Source organism: Prosopis cineraria, unplaced genomic scaffold (genome assembly GCF_029017545.1).
Source record: "Prosopis cineraria cultivar Desert tree isolate PC_DT_omini unplaced genomic scaffold, ASM2901754v1 PC2, whole genome shotgun sequence".
Lineage (NCBI taxonomy): Eukaryota > Viridiplantae > Streptophyta > Magnoliopsida > Fabales > Fabaceae > Prosopis > Prosopis cineraria.
Window position 1 is genome coordinate 14,561,736 of NW_026555333.1, and position 15,663 is coordinate 14,577,398.

Consider the following 15,663-nt stretch of genomic DNA (forward strand, 5'->3'; position numbering starts at 1 on the left):
ATTAATTGTAACAATTGGTTCAAACAATTATGAAATTAAGCATGTAAGCTAGTGGAAGGTGCTGGAAAAAAATTATATTTATAATTAAAACTCTTAAATTTGTAATAATTTGAATAGTTATTTGTAAATCATTTTTAAAATTTTTTTATTGAAAACCTAATTATCATTAATCCTCTCGTTTGAGACTTTTCTATCACTTTTTCAAATGTACATAAACTTATAAATCACAGCATGTTTGTTTTTTTTTTTAAGTGACAAATATATAGATGACGCAGTTAAAGATTTGCAGTATTTAACTAAAAGCAGAGACAAGAGTGGAAGGGGAAAATAATTTTCTTTGTGATGTGGGGGAAATGTTTATATTGACTCATGAAGACTAAAATAATATTGTTTTGAGCAATATTTCTGTATGTGTCCATGTCCACGGACACACACAACTTGACGAAGAAAAGTTGAAGATGATGTGCATATTAAATTGATCGGTAAACAACAGAGCATGGTTTAATGAACAAGACAAGAAGATTAATTAAATAATGAGTAGTTTCTCCTTGGAGGATAATAATGTATATATAGATTGATTATAAGCGGGTCCAAATGTAGACTGATTATTAGTTTAGTCATAGATGATTTAATTTTTTATGTGTTTTATAAAAGAATATATAAAGCTACCAAGCATATATGCATGTGTAATATTCGATGTATTTTTTATCTTTTCTTACATAATTATTCATTAAAAAATGGCATGAATTAATATATAGGCAAAGGAAACTAAATTATGTTAATTTAAATAATCGCAAGACTCAAACATATATTAATGATTTTAATAAATAAAAGTACATACTTAATTAAATGACCACTTAATAATGACAGTTGGGTCGACTAGAAAGTGATTTGATTCTTTTTCAAGTAAACATTATAATTCAAATAATAATGACGTGAATGGAAAGAATTACATACGGAGAGTTATCTTTAATTGTGTTCAATTCTTAAATCTAACCTAATAGTATTAAATAATGACAAATTATATAAAATAAATAAAGGTATTCAAGTTTCGCGAAAATACAGAAGATGGAACAAGCCTGCTATGAATATGATAATATAACGTCATTCATGATAATTTAATAATCTACAAAGACAAGTTAACTGCAATTCAAGTCCTTTCCATATAATAACAAAGTTAGTCAGCATGGACTTATCAATTTTAAATTCAGCATTAATTTATATCTTCTGCCTACATTACATATTAGTAACAGTAGCTCACATGGTTGTTCGATTATTATATTGATATAGATATTTTCTTGCTTATTTTAGATTATATATTCCAATAATTTAGGTATACTACAAAACTCAGCAGCATCTAAAGCCTGTTCAAAATTATTTAATAAATTAAATTAATATAGCTCCAAGTTTGAACTTTTCAGAACCATATTATTGGCCTGCAGGGATATGCTCATCGTCCTTCGCAGTTCTCAACCCAGAAGTTTCCTACTTTCAAGGTTCTAATAGCCCACGGTTTTGTAATTTCGTAGTATATGGTCATAACTTTCGTGAATAATACTAATCATTTCATCACAGAGAGAAAAATATTATTTGCTTCATAATCATTACTATCAATTAAGGTTCTAATGCCAGAAACTCATTTTCTTTTTTATCAATTTTTTTTAAAGAAAGGCTTATTTTACTTAAATTTAACCACCACCTCTATTTTTTATTTCCCAGCTGTTAGGCATATCTTTAATGTCATGAGATAATGGATGAATCCAAAATCTTTTATTTTTTTTTGTGTTAGGGAAAAAGCCACATTTTGGGCCATTTGTCAACAACCTATGTAGCCCAGGATGTGCAACCAATGACCCAAAACTCTCAAAAGGCTTGCTCCACAAAAAGGAGCCTAAAGAAAGGGTAAAAAAAAAAAAAAGTTGTCAAAACTCAAGGAATGAAATACTCTTTATTTTATTTATTAATTACTTTTAATATATTTCATCAAAATCAAAAAAAATTTTAAATTTAACTAACTTTATCTTAAAATTCAACAAATTTTCACCTTTATCCCTAATAAATATTTTTAAATCTCATTATTGATGTTTTTATTCAAAACATTTAATAAGAATAAAAATGTAAATAAGAACATTGAAAATTGATAAGAGCCATATAAATAGGATTATTTTTTTTCTTTTCTCTCTACCTTACAAATAGAACTAAAAGAACAGAGAAGATATCTGGAATAAAATTATTGAAGATATTTGTAGGTAACCAAAGATAAAAAGAAATTTAGTTTTTCATCACATTGAAGTTAGGCTGCATTTGATACTAGGAAATGAAATTGAAGAAACCAAAGAAAGTATTTTTATTATGTTTAGTAGAGGATAAACTGAATGTCTTTAAAAGAGAGCTTGGTTTATTTATACTAGTACATGTGTGAATAAAATTGAGATGTAAAAAAAAAGGGTGAGATGTGAATAAATGTAGCCAATGAGGGGCCCACTTTACTACTTAAATGGAGAGAGTTTGGCCGTTAGCCAACTTTGGCGGCATAGTTATCGTATTAACGGCTTCATCTTCCCTACATCTAAACTGGCCCCTTTTGATTAGAACATGGCCCTTGCAGCTCTGCATACAATTCTACACTTTCGTTTTCTTTACCATCTAAGTTAAATTACGCCCAACAAATTAATTAAACGAACCTCTAATTAATTAATTCTCTTTTACGTTATTATTTTCATTTCATGACATCGATCAGTTCTGGTAAAACACACACAGGATTTGAAGATGATATTACTGCTCCAAGCGTGTCTACATTTATATACAAAACAATAAGAAGCCTTACCCTACGATGTCACACAAACAAACCTATTCATTATTAATGGAGATTCTATACAGAGATCTTGTTAAGAAAATCATGGCCAAATTCAAATAAAGAGGGGAAGGAGCAGATCAAGCCCTTTACGTTCACATTCATTCGCTTCTTCTCATGTGAAGTAGGTTATCCTCGTCTACATTACAACGTTGTTTATTCTGTTTTATCCTCTTCATCATCGCTCGTATCTTTTCTTCTCCATAACATTGTTTCAGAGACTGATAAAATATGTAAATTAAGCGACCTGATTACCGAGTTATATATATATATATATATATATGTCATGTTAAACAGGAACATGAGTCACAGTCGCTTGGAACAATCTAGCCCAGACCAAGTTAAACCGCCTAGATTCTTTGTCATCTCCGACAAACCACACGATATCTTCGTATTTTTTATCAGGCTCGGCGTTCTGGTCTGTCTTCTCATCTCCATCACGCTCGCTCTCTATTCCGCATTCTTCAAACCTTCTCGGTTGTTCCTCCCCGATCGCCTACAGGCCACCGACCGGGCCCGCTCGACCACCACCTCCGACCGCCCTGGCGCCGCCACCAACATCTCACACATCCTCTTCTGCATCGCAGGGTCGGAGAACACGTGGCAAGATCGCAGCCGCTTCAACAAGCTCTGGTGGCTCCCTAACGAAACCCGCGGGTTTGTCTGGCTAGACAAGGAGCCCCGGTACGATGTGTCCGGCGCGATTCCGTTCAAGATCTCGAATTACCGGTGGAAGAGCTTCGTCCACGGACAGGCCGCCGTGCGGATATCTCGGATTTTCAAGGAGAGCTTCAAGCTGGGCCTTCCGAAAGTGAGGTGGTTTGTGATGGGAGACGACGACACAGTGTTTTTTCCGGAGAACTTGGCGACGGTTCTAGGGAAGTACGATCACAGTGAGATGGTTTACATGGGGGACAATTCGGAGAGCGTGGAGCAGAATCTGTATCATGGGTTTGCGATGGCTTATGGAGGAGGTGGATTTGCAATCAGCTCAGCGTTAGCGATTCAGCTATCGAGGATCTTCGATGGGTGCCTTCGAAGGTATTATTATTTCTATGGTTCTGATCAGAGGGTGTGGGCTTGTGTCAATGAACTCGGCGTCACTCTCACCAGAGAACCTGGGTTCCATCAGGTATATTCATATATTAATACACACGCTTGCTTTGTTTTTAGTTTATTTGTTAAACTAGATTTGTTTTTTCATTACAATCATATAATATATATCATAGTTTTAAGAGGAGATCGTGACCTAAGAAAGTGAGATTGTGTACAGGAGGACCCATTTGTTGTCTTTAATTACATCCATCCTGTGATATCTTCTCGCAAATTGAATTCTTCACCCCAATAAGCTGGAGCACATAATAGCGTATTACCATTTAAATATGAATTTGGATACAGGGAGTGGTTTAAGTACATTTACTTAATCAGTATCTTAATTGTAACTTAATGAGTATTCATATATGAAAATTATCAAGATATATTTTTTTTAAAAAAATAAAAACAATCATTACTTATGATACTCCTTGCTTATATTACACCCTTGTAGATTTGATATTTGACATTTTTTTTAGGTATTGTATGACAAAATTTTTGATAGTCATTTGATTACATTAAATTATTGTTATCATGTCATATGAGACACTTATTGAGTGAGTATATTTAAACCACTCATGAATTCAAATCATTTAAATATTAGATATGAATTTCATCACATCTTACTCTACTTACCTTCTTGTACCCTCCATAAAGTAAAGGGAGAATGCTAATTAGGTCCTAATAATTTTTTAAAAATAAATTATAAATATTAATTTAAATAATTATAAATTTAGGAGTTACAATTGTGAATAAAATATTTGAGTTTTGAATACAACTCTTAGTTTAGAGTTAAAATTTTTGTATATATACTATCATAATCATTATTTGCAATTTATTTTTAAATTTTTGATCCAAAATCTAATTATCATTAATTTTACAATTGCCTTTCATAAAGTAAGCCTAGTTTTTATATAAATCAACATTGCAAAATCTTTGACGTGGCCTCCATCCTAGTATGATATAGAATATGTATGTCATTATATCAAGCTCAGTTCTATTTATGTGGATTATTTGGAGCACTAAAACTCATCTTCTGTCTTTCTCTTTCTACCTGAAGATCATTTAGAAGAGATTTACCAAAAGCTCCTCACCCTTTCTCTTTCCACCAGGTTCTGAACCAGGAGGGAATCATCTTATCATACATTGTGTCTAGATCCAAATCCGTGCCTGCTTTGTCCATTTGTTCTTGTTGTGTAATCTTAAACTGGGCATGAAATTGACAGTAGTCCTGTTTCTTTGTTTGTGTGCTTGATGTTCAGCTGGACATAAGAGGGGACCCATATGGGATTCTAGCAGCACACCCATTGGTCCCACTAGTTTCACTGCATCACCTTGACATGCTGGAGCCAGTGTTCCCAAACATGACCCGAGTCGATGCAATCCACAAGCTCATGGGCGCTTACCACATAGACCCTTCCAGAATATTGCAGCAGTGTTTCTGCTACGACCATAAGCGTCACTGGTCTGTGTCCATCTCGTGGGGTTACACGGTTCAAGTTTACCCCACGTTGTGGACTGCTAAGGATTTGCAGACCCGGTTCCGTACGTTTCAAACCTGGGGGACTCTGAGCGATGGGCCTTTCATGTTTAGCACTCGGGCCATGGGCCCTGACCCGTGTGATAAGCCCATTATATATTTTCTGGAGAAGGTCAAGAATGTGGGGAATGGAGCATGGACTCTTAGTAGCTATAAGAGGCACAAGGAAGGTGAAGATGGAAGAAGCTGCACAAGGCTGAATATCACTCCTGTGGTTGTGGAGAGGGTTAGAGTCGCTGCTTTGAAGCTTGACCCCAAATACTGGAAAAAAGTAAGTTGTTTCACAGCTTGTTATCATATCTTATTGTGAAATATGATATAGTATAGTAGGTTCCAGTATTTTGTTTGTTTTTAATCTTCATACTGTTGTTTATTTTTCGTTCTCTATTTGCAACATTAATTCATATAGTTTTAAAAATCTTGATAAGAATTATAAACTGTAGAGCCAATAATTTGAATAAGCTCAATTTGTTAATCTAAATAAGCTTGAAAAATTTTAAGATTAAGCTTGAAAGTTCAAATTTTTTTTTATTTTTAATTTATTTGGGTAGCCCAAGTAAGTCAAAATACCTGAATTCTTTTTTATTATTAATAAATAAAATTAAAAATAGATAAATATTAAAAATATTAATTTTTAAGATAAAAATTGAAATTTATTAAAAAGAAAAAATAAATTAAATTTAATAATATGAGCATTTGGGTTAGCCTAAATAAGCCAAAAACTTGAGGTTAGAGTCAGATTTAATTATGAGTTTTTTTTATATATTCAGATATTTTAAACTCACCTTGAATTGAGCATGATTCGCCTGAATTATCGGCTTCAATGAATTAGCATTGACATACTTAATTTCATAAACTTACATGTACTTAATTTCACTTTCATCTTCCACATTTTGTTTAAGCTAAATCTAAAAAAAAAAAATCTTCTTTGCCTTTTATTTTTTAATCACACTCGGTCAATATATTTTTATATTAGCAAATTTTTACCATGCTGGTAAAATGATTAGTAGAGTTACAAGGAAACTAACTCTGTCAATGCCAATTCATCATTTTTTACGTGTATTTTAAAAACTATAAAGATTAATGATACAAATTGATCAAACTAAAAGGACTGAGAACAATAAATGAATTAAAATTATAAAGACTTAAAACAAAGCACAGTGAATTAAATATAAGGACTGTTGTATTTTTTTCTTGTTTATTATATGCTGTTAAGACCGGTCTAAGTAACATTTTTTTTTTTTTGGTGTTGGCAAACAATTGAGTGATCTGCATAGAGTTAATAATGATATTGATTTGGGTGGCAATGAACATGAAGCAGGCACCAAGGAGGCAATGCTGTCAGATAATGAACGGAGGCCTAATAAAGAATGGGACATTGCGGATCAGGATTAGACACTGTGGGCCTCGTGAATCTATTACAGTTTAATTACTTAGGGTTATGGCCAATCCACATTAATTACCTCTGTAATTACGTAGCTAGATCAAAATTCATATAATTTTAGTCAATTCCATATGATTCAAAAATAACACACAAACTCTGACTTTGATATGTATAGATTTTTCCTCTACGCTCCTCCTATTTTCTTTTGTCTCTGCGATTGCAAGTTTTCCATCAACATACATTGGGACGCATTGATAATGATGATGAAGCAGCTTCATATTAAATGACTACTCCCTCTGGTCCTTTATACTCCATCCATCCATTTGTATCTAATTATAAAATCCAATTTATTTAAGAACACACAGTATCAATAAAGTTTGGTGTGTAAAAATTTGTTCATTGTTTTCTATTTTGCCTTCCATTAAAATGCCATATCTTTTCGACTTCAATTAAATTTCGTCATTTATAAGAAACATTTTTAGAAAAATATTTTCATTACGTATAAAACTTTGTAATGGGTCTTATAATTAGGAATACCACAACCCTATAAGTTGAATCTTATACTTACGGACTTAAAGAGTACAAGGCACTTTCAAAAACACTTGTAGTTGTTATACACTAAACTAAAAGTATTTATTATAGTTTTTCAACATTGCTTCCTTTTAATGTTTGTTGATCTCTCTCATTTGGCTCTTTTATCATTAAAACTTGGGTTTAAATATGAAGAAAGTTAGACACTTTTTTCATTTTTAGACAAAGATAAAAGGTTAACAATCTTTTCTTAATTCCAAGAAAACAATTTATAAAATGGATAGGATGAAGTATAATATAGAAAAAATGATACTAAAATTTCTTTGAATTATGTAAATAATATTTTGATCTCTCGAAATGCTATAATTTTCCTAAAGTTCTTAGGGGCTTTTTAGTCATTAAGAAACTAATGTAAATAATTAAATTGTCCTTAATTTAAGATTTTAAATGCGAACTTGCGATTTGATGTTGTATTCTTGCAATTTTAAAAATAAAGTTGTGAATATTAAAACAAAACTTATGAATAATAATTGATATTTGCAATACTTGAGAAATATTAAAATTTTAAATGTAAACTTGTGAATTGCTATTAAATTTTTGTGATTTAAAAAAAATTGTGAATTCTAAAATTAAATTTGTAAATAATAATTGATATTTAAATTAAAAACAATTTAATCATTTACATTAATTTCTCAATGGCATAAGTCTCTAAAAACTTTAAAAAAATTATGACATTTTAAAGAATCAAATTGTTATTTATATAATTCAAAAAGATTTTATTTTTGTCATTTTTCCTATGATCTACTTTTTTTTAAAAAAAAAAACGGAGTGTATTTTATCGCATTTCAAAGCAGGCGTGCTACAAATGCAATTGGACCTTCAGATCATATTTGTATTTTCTACAAAACGCGCGCGCGCGCACGAGATTGATTTCTTAGGCCAGAGACCCTCTGGAGGAGATCTGAAAGGCCACAACTGAGAACTCCTTGTTTATCAAGGGAAATACATCTTGCAGTAAGAGAAAAATTTCTAGTTATGTACAAAAAGATAATGCTTCAGAAATCTCGCAGTGAACTGTCCCTCTAGTAATATATTCAAAGCTATAACTATCACATATATTCATCCAGGACTTATAGTAATAACTAGCGTCCGTGAGGCAAATACAAGAAGGGGAATGCCGATTAACAACTATTATCACATGCTTTCCCTCTTTTACAAGTTGCAACTAACAGCTCCAACAAAAATCAAGATGTGAATGTAATCCACAATATTCTGCAGATTCAGTAGAAGAACCCAGACAACCTTTAATAAAAAGTCAAAAATTACCAAGGCATGAGATCATTGGCAGATAGCAAAATTGGCTCTGGTGGACATGCCATTAAATAAGCTATAATTAACCAACAACGGCAGAATCTTCACGTTTGGCTGTGTCATTGGAACCACCAGAACCCATTTCATCACGCTCCAAACCTTCATTTGATCCACCCTTTTCGTGTTGCAAATGCTCAGAATCCTGCTCAGGATACACCTCCGATTGCAATGATGGAGCAATGTTATTCACGTGCAGCCATGTCAGTTCCCATAAACTATCGCCACCTAAGGCGCTCCTCTGCACCAGAATGCCCCTTGTCTTCATAACAAGTAAGGTATTTTTGAGAAGCTCAGGCACTAGCTCTTGAAGCTTCTCACTCTTTTTCCCCCTAACTTTCACTTTCATATATTTTTCCATTCGGCTCAGCACCCCCAACCATAGTTTGCAAAATGTTGACAATTGTGATAGGTCTTGGAGTAACTGAAGATATACTTTAGATAAGAGCTTCATGGCAAAGATAAGGGTGCCTTCCATGTTGCGGTAATCTTTTTGGGACTGTCCTTGAGCAATTTCAAGCAGATCATCGAGAACTGTGAAAATGACCTGGTCAAAACACTGTGACCACACACTATGCGCAAGATAAATCCCATCAACTCCAGTCAAGCACTTCTGCAGTGATAATATAGCATGATTTCTGACCTCCTCTCTCTGGTCTAGACATACTTTCCTTAGTCCCTGCACTAGCCTCAACCACATCTCTCCAATATCCTGAGACAACTTTGACACTTCCTCCTCCCCCATTGTCTGCCTAGCCTCACTAGTCCACTGAACTAAGCAATCAACGGACCCTGCCATGAGATCCAGCGCCCGCACAGATCGCTCTGCCTGTCCAACCCGAGATTCAGCAAAGTGCCTAGCAGCTTCTACACAGAGAACATAACTAGCTGGTAGCAAGTGGGCTCCATCTGACATTATGAACAGTAGTGCCTCAAACCCAACCTCCGATGCTTCTAGGTGCTTAGCTGTGATTGAAAGTAGTGATGTAATTGTACGCCATCCTAACTGTGATCTGATATGAGAAGCATTTGCCTTCACAAGACGATTGACTTCCTGTGTAATCTGCTCACAGTATGCATCAGCAACTCGAGCATCAAGCTTCAAGACTAGCTGCAGGGACCTCAGAAGTTCATCAGCAATGCTCTCCTTGTAGGGAAGCAACCGCTGGCAAATCTTTAGAAGTCCAAAAACAGCCTTCTCTACCAGTGCGCAAGGCATTACAGTTGACTGAACAATATTGGAAATATGCTCATACACACCCTGCCAAAGTATTCCAATTCTATCCCTATTATTCAAAGTGATTGCAATCAACAACTCTAGGCAGAACACAGCAGTATCTTCATCCTCAGGCGTGCTGCCCCCTTTTTGAGGAAACCCTGCTGCCCAAATAAGTGCTCTTGCAAGTTGCAATAGAGACTCAGCTTGCAAAAATTTACTTTCAGTGAATATGCTGTCAATGTGACATTTCTGTATTGTTTGTAGGGTTCGCTGATGAGCAGCAAGTTGTTGTTCTGTAGGTTGTGACCTTGGCTCTTCAGTTTCAAGAGACAAGAGCTGACTAAACCTCCCCATCAATCCAGAGGATCTCCTTGGAGTACCAATGGATGGCATATGAGCTGATGACAAAGAATTTGTTATAGGCTTCCCGTGCCCAGTCTCAGGAGAAAGCTCTGACTCATCAGCTGCATCACTGGCTACACGGGCAGGAAGAAGTCCTAACTTGTGTAACCTTAAGATACAATCAAGTATATTTCTCCATCCTGTGCGGATGAAATCCCCATACCTATTAGCAATACTGAAAACTGTTACAGTTGCCATTCTTGCTTTCGTGTCATCTCCGAAGGCTAGGACTGGTTCCTCTACTGATGATGGGTTCAAAAGTGTAGTGAACTTACAGAGAGACACAACCAGATCATCCAGAACATCTTCAAGATGATGGCAAGCTGAAATTTTAGCGATAGCTAAGAATCCATCCATACAAGTTTGATATACCTCTTCATGTTCAGCATGATCAAATACCACAGATATGGCAGCAATTGTTGGGCCTGACATTATAGCAAACATATCATGATCAAGGTAGGCTCTGGAATCAGATACAATAAATGGAGCAGTTTTCTTTGATTTGTGCATCAGATCAATCCATCTACTTGGAGTCATTTCAGGAAATCCAGCACCTTGATCAGGGGTGGTGCGGATCTCATTCTTACAAATTGAATGGTAAAGCTCCGATAGGAACTCTCGAGGTAGATCATTGCCACCATTTATATGCCTATTATTACGAATAAAATCCTCTTCTGTCATCTTCTTTTTAACCTGTACATTGTGCTGATCTGTATTCAGCAATATGAGTGAATATGACAATACAAGGGCAGCATCCTTGTTAGCAAGAATATGTGGTGACTGCTCATAGTATCTTTCAGAAAAGGCTTCAAGCACCCTTTGTATCTTTTGTGATTCTCCTGGTAGTCTGAATGTCTCAAGAAAGAGTCGCAGAGCAGTGTCTATATTCATATCTTGGAAATCAAATGTTCCAGCAAATTTATGAAGAACCTGAACACAAAATTCATCATGATTTCCTAGGAAATCACCAACAAGATTCTTATCCAGCCCAGCAGTGTACCTGAAAAAGCAAGCAACACTTTGCGGATCAAGTTTGTCAGGCAAAAGATGTGTTCCTTGCAGAAACTCTAGACCTTTCTTAGGGTCACGATTAAAGTGGTCAGCTCCAATCATCAATCTTCTCTTCATGTACTTCCTTCGACGGACAAAAGGGACCCAATGATTTGGATCATTGTAATTCTCACACTTAACCATCCAAAATGGAGTATACTCTTCAAGATTCACAGGTGAATGTTCTGACATGTTAGATCCATTGCCAACCCGTTCAGCCATTCCTTGTATAACAGCAATGAGACCATCTAAAGCAAGAATATGCATAGAAGACAAAGGGCAGTTTACAGGAAATGCACTTTTTGACAACAAATTGGCAAGGTCTTCAAAGACATTACTGCAAGTAATGTCACAGTCAAAGTTAGCATACATATCTACCATAAATGTTTTTTGCCTGCAAAAGTCAACAACCGCCTCCATGGCAACCTCTTGCTGCTGATATGAAGCCCCATATCTGCTTTGTGCAAGCCTTAAAATGACACAGGAAAAAAATGCTTCAAGCTGCAATTTGAGTTCAGCTCGGAGATGATGATACAAGTTGAGAACGATGCTACACACCATTGAAAGTATAAGGGGACTTGTTGATAAACCAAACTGCATCAGACTACGGAACAATTCATCCTGAACTAAGCTCAGCAACCTGGGGTGTCGGCGAATGGAAGGCCCTCCCAATTCTATAGCAGCATTAATTAAATTTAAGGCAAAAAGCGGCACATCATCATCAAAGGGTATTGTACTTGATCTATGACCAATATCCATATGCTCAGCATTCAGCAAAGAACACAGGAAATGAAATATTTCCACCATGCAGGGAACTCCATATGGTTCAGTCATAAGATGCAGGTCGTAAGGTACAGTCCCCTTGCCACTACTAGCAATAGCTGTGTTTTCGTCCGTCACAGTTGTCGCAATGGGAGCAGAGTCTGTGGGTAATGACTGATTATCATATTCAGAATTCATGCTTCCATTCTCTAATTGTTTGCTTCCAAAAGCATACTCATTATTCAACCCTCCAATCTGCACAAATAATATATTAACTCATATATACTGTAACTTCAAAATTCAAACTGTAGGCACATAAACTGTCCATTTCTGGAAGGATGATTAAGAGATTCCAAATGAATGTTTGCAGACTTCACAATTTAAGGATAATAGTAGCCATTTTCCACAAACACAACTCCCGATCCCATCTACACATACACAACCTTAAACTGTACATATTCTTTCCGTTTCACTTTCAGGGAATTGGGGGGGGGGGGAAGGTTTCTAAAGTCCATTTTAGGTTGTGCTAAAAACTTACAATCCTGTTATAACTATACCATCAAAAAACTTCCATGATATAGGAATTCCAAAAATCCATCATAAAAATAATAATCAATATAGAAGCAAATGGCCCTCGAATTCTCTCTCTAATAATCCTTCTGATTATTTTTCCTCCTCATCAGTTGATATTGATCACAAAATCAGAAAGGAAACAGAGCAATCAAAAGAAAGAATTAGCAAGGGTATGCAAATCTTATACCTCTTGTTTTAAAGTAGAGCTTCCATTTACCAATGCATGCTGTGTGTTTCCAACATTTTGAAGATGTGAGAAAATACACCTAATAAGTTCATGCATTGTGTGGCGTGCTATCCGCTGCAATAGCTCACTTTTTGTTCCTGCTTGATGAACTATTCGATAACAAGTATTCACCAAGGTGCAAACATGTTGGTTACTCAACATTACAGATGCTTTACTTTTCATACATGCCACAAAAACTTGTAGTATTTTCATTAAAACCACTTCTTCTGATGCAGGATCAGTCACCTCAAATCTGCAGCTAGTGACAGAATCAACCACCAGGTGCATGGCATCCTCAACATTGACTGTGTTTTGATCAATCACATCAAGAGTTAAGATCTTATAAACAGATGACAAAGCAACACTGGTACTTGGTGCACCAGTTTCATCTGATCGAATTACGTCCAGAAAAGGCTGGAGATACAAGGCTGGGTTGATAGCATGCCACTGATGTTGCCATGAAAATATTTGCCTCTTTAAGGTCTTCAAAGATTGAATAAGGGAGTGCTCTAGCTGATCATCACCAGACATATAACGGCCTCCCCATCTAACATTCCTTCGCATGACTGCCATAACAGCACCAATTTCAGAACTGATCATGCATGCTAAAGTAGTTTTGGTAGGATAAGCATCATCATATTCCTCAGGTTCCTCCTCTATCGCATTGATACCAGCTTGTAGCTTTAAACGTCCCATTTCTACAAAGTTCCTTGAAGAGAACAGATCTACTAGAGGTTTACCAGTGGAAAGCTAAGATGAACCCAATTCCTCACAGAAGCCTTCTGTGAAGTCCAAAGAGACAATAGATACAATGAGATAAGGTTACCCTGCGCTAAATAACTTGAAAACACCATATGAAAATTAATGTGCATATATATATTTTTGCAGGTGACAGAATTAGCCAGTCCAATTTTCAGCATACAAAGATAGATCAAGCTTTTTTCCATGATCCACTTGATATTATCCCTATAGTTTATGCATAAACTACACATAGATATGTCAAGTAAAAGAAAACTGCAACCTAGCTAGCTGAAAAAATGTCACCCCACCTCAACCATTGTCCAGCCATCCTTACTATGTTACTCGCACAAAATTGACCTATTACCAATTCTTCCACCACTCTCAAATTTCAATTAGATCATCCCATCTTTAGTTACACTGTAACATGAGCGACCATAAAGGAGCCCTAAAACAGCGTAGCATAGCTCAGCAAAACATCTAAAAAATTGCATCCGAGTAAAAAAACGACTGCAAACGAATTTGATCAGATACTCCGAGAAATTGGCAAGGACTGGATTCCGAAATAATCTACCCATATCCTCCAAAATAACATACACACAAACACACCAGAAAGTATATAATAGCTAAATTACATTGTCGTACCAAGCACTTCATATGTACTCAGCTATAAACCATGATCACAGCTTGTCCAAAACCTCAAAATCCTTAGATCTACATTTAAATCTTACTTTTTATTCAACCCATAAGATTTTTTTTCACTCCTTAATGAGGCAAACAACAATCTTTTTTGCTTCCATAATATTTTTTCTGTCCAAATCCATGCGGAACCGAAACAAATTCGACATAGAAGGCTCCGAAACATTATGCTCGGGTCTGATTCCAAATTATTCGAGCATGAACGTAAATAAAATGATGATGAGCATAAGTTAAAAAGCTCAAAAGTAAAAAAGCAACAACAAGGCACAAATGATGAAGATGGAGATCAAAACGCACAAAGGAAAAATTATATTAACTTACCTCGATCCCTCGGTTAAGACTATGAATCTGAAGCCGGTGGGGTACATTACAGAGAAATCTCGTCCAGGACCAATTCCCTCAAAACTGGAAATCTATGCTGAGAAACGAGGAGCTCTAAATAGTCCTTGTCGAGACTTCCTTCTACTACCGTTGAACCTTTCTGCTTCAGTGTTCAGACCCATGAGTTTTTTTATTTTTCCTTTTTTTTTGTGCCACCTATATTTTTCATTTATTTTTTCGATCCTCTCGTTATATTTGTCATAAATTATCGAAAGAGACTCGGCTTCATCTTTGTGATTAACTGATTATTATTTTTTACTGAGAATTAATCCAAATAGTATGGTGTTATATTTAGGGAAAATTAATCTCTTAGTTCCTTAGCTTTTAACTCATTTGTAACTCAGTCTTTCAACTATAACTCGCTGCGACTCAATCCCTCAACTATAACTCGTTGCAACTCAGTCCCTCAACTTTTGATTTACCTATAACTCGGTCCTTTTTTTTAATTTTTTTAAAAAATTTTTTATCAAATAAGAGGGATAAAAAAAATATTCATATATTATTTTAAAATACCCTCTTCTTATTCATTAATATGAGATATAAGCTAACATGAAAAAAAAATTAATAAAGGTTAAGGGACTAATTTGTAAGTGATTCAAAAGTTAAGGGATTGAGTCAAAGACGAGTTATAGTTGAGGGACTGAGTCACAGCAAATTATAGTTGAGGGACTGAGTTACAAGTGACTTAAAAGTTGGAGAACTAAAAGATTAATTTTTCCTTATATTTAAGTAATAAGATTAAAAAACGTGCTTCTAAAGTAAAAATTAGTTATAAAATATTTAACAAAAATAAAACGTGCAAAATAGTATAATTTTATAGAAAAGTGCTTCGCCAACATTATTT

At 35.1% G+C, this 15,663-nt stretch overlaps 2 protein-coding genes across 3 annotated transcripts; one reads left to right on the forward strand and one right to left on the reverse strand.

Annotated features, from left to right (window-relative positions):
- Positions 1-2,774: 2,774 nt before the first annotated feature.
- Positions 2,775-6,959, forward strand: LOC129301755 (uncharacterized). Of its 2 annotated transcripts, XM_054940348.1 has the most exons (4): positions 2,775-2,978; positions 3,152-3,986; positions 5,209-5,757; positions 6,808-6,959. In XM_054940348.1, the coding sequence occupies exons 2-4, from the start codon at positions 3,156-3,158 to the stop codon at positions 6,913-6,915; spliced, it is 1,488 nt and encodes a 495-aa protein (XP_054796323.1). In that variant the 5' UTR covers positions 2,775-2,978; positions 3,152-3,155; the 3' UTR covers positions 6,916-6,959. The 2 variants fall into 2 exon arrangements, with proteins under 2 accessions (XP_054796323.1, XP_054796322.1); XM_054940347.1 differs by having other exon boundaries at positions 2,935-3,986.
- A 1,506-nt stretch (positions 6,960-8,465) lies between these two features.
- On the reverse strand, positions 8,466-14,923 carry LOC129303052 (ARF guanine-nucleotide exchange factor GNOM). Its single transcript, XM_054942055.1, has 3 exons — positions 14,760-14,923; positions 12,963-13,783; positions 8,466-12,457 (listed from the first exon to the last, which is right to left on the reverse strand). The coding sequence occupies exons 2-3, from the start codon at positions 13,695-13,697 to the stop codon at positions 8,795-8,797; spliced, it is 4,398 nt and encodes a 1,465-aa protein (XP_054798030.1). The 5' UTR covers positions 13,698-13,783; positions 14,760-14,923; the 3' UTR covers positions 8,466-8,794.
- Between the last annotated feature and the right edge of the window lie 740 nt (positions 14,924-15,663).

What these genes read in the sequence shown, in the direction of transcription:
- LOC129301755 (XM_054940347.1), top strand. Translation starts at nt 3,141, where the DNA reads ATGTTAAACAGGAACATGAGTCACAGTCGCTTGGAACAATCTAGCCCA. An exon ending in GAGAACCTGGGTTCCATCAG is followed by an intron (nt 3,987 to 5,208) that starts GTATATTCATAT and finishes CTTGATGTTCAG; the next exon opens with CTGGACATAAGAGGGGACCC. An exon ending in ACCCCAAATACTGGAAAAAA is followed by an intron (nt 5,758 to 6,807) that starts GTAAGTTGTTTC and finishes AACATGAAGCAG; the next exon opens with GCACCAAGGAGGCAATGCTG.
- LOC129303052 (XM_054942055.1), bottom strand. Translation starts at nt 13,697, where the DNA reads ATGGGACGTTTAAAGCTACAAGCTGGTATCAATGCGATAGAGGAGGAA. An exon ending in GCTCTACTTTAAAACAAGAG is followed by an intron (nt 12,458 to 12,962) that starts GTATAAGATTTG and finishes TTATTTGTGCAG; the next exon opens with ATTGGAGGGTTGAATAATGA.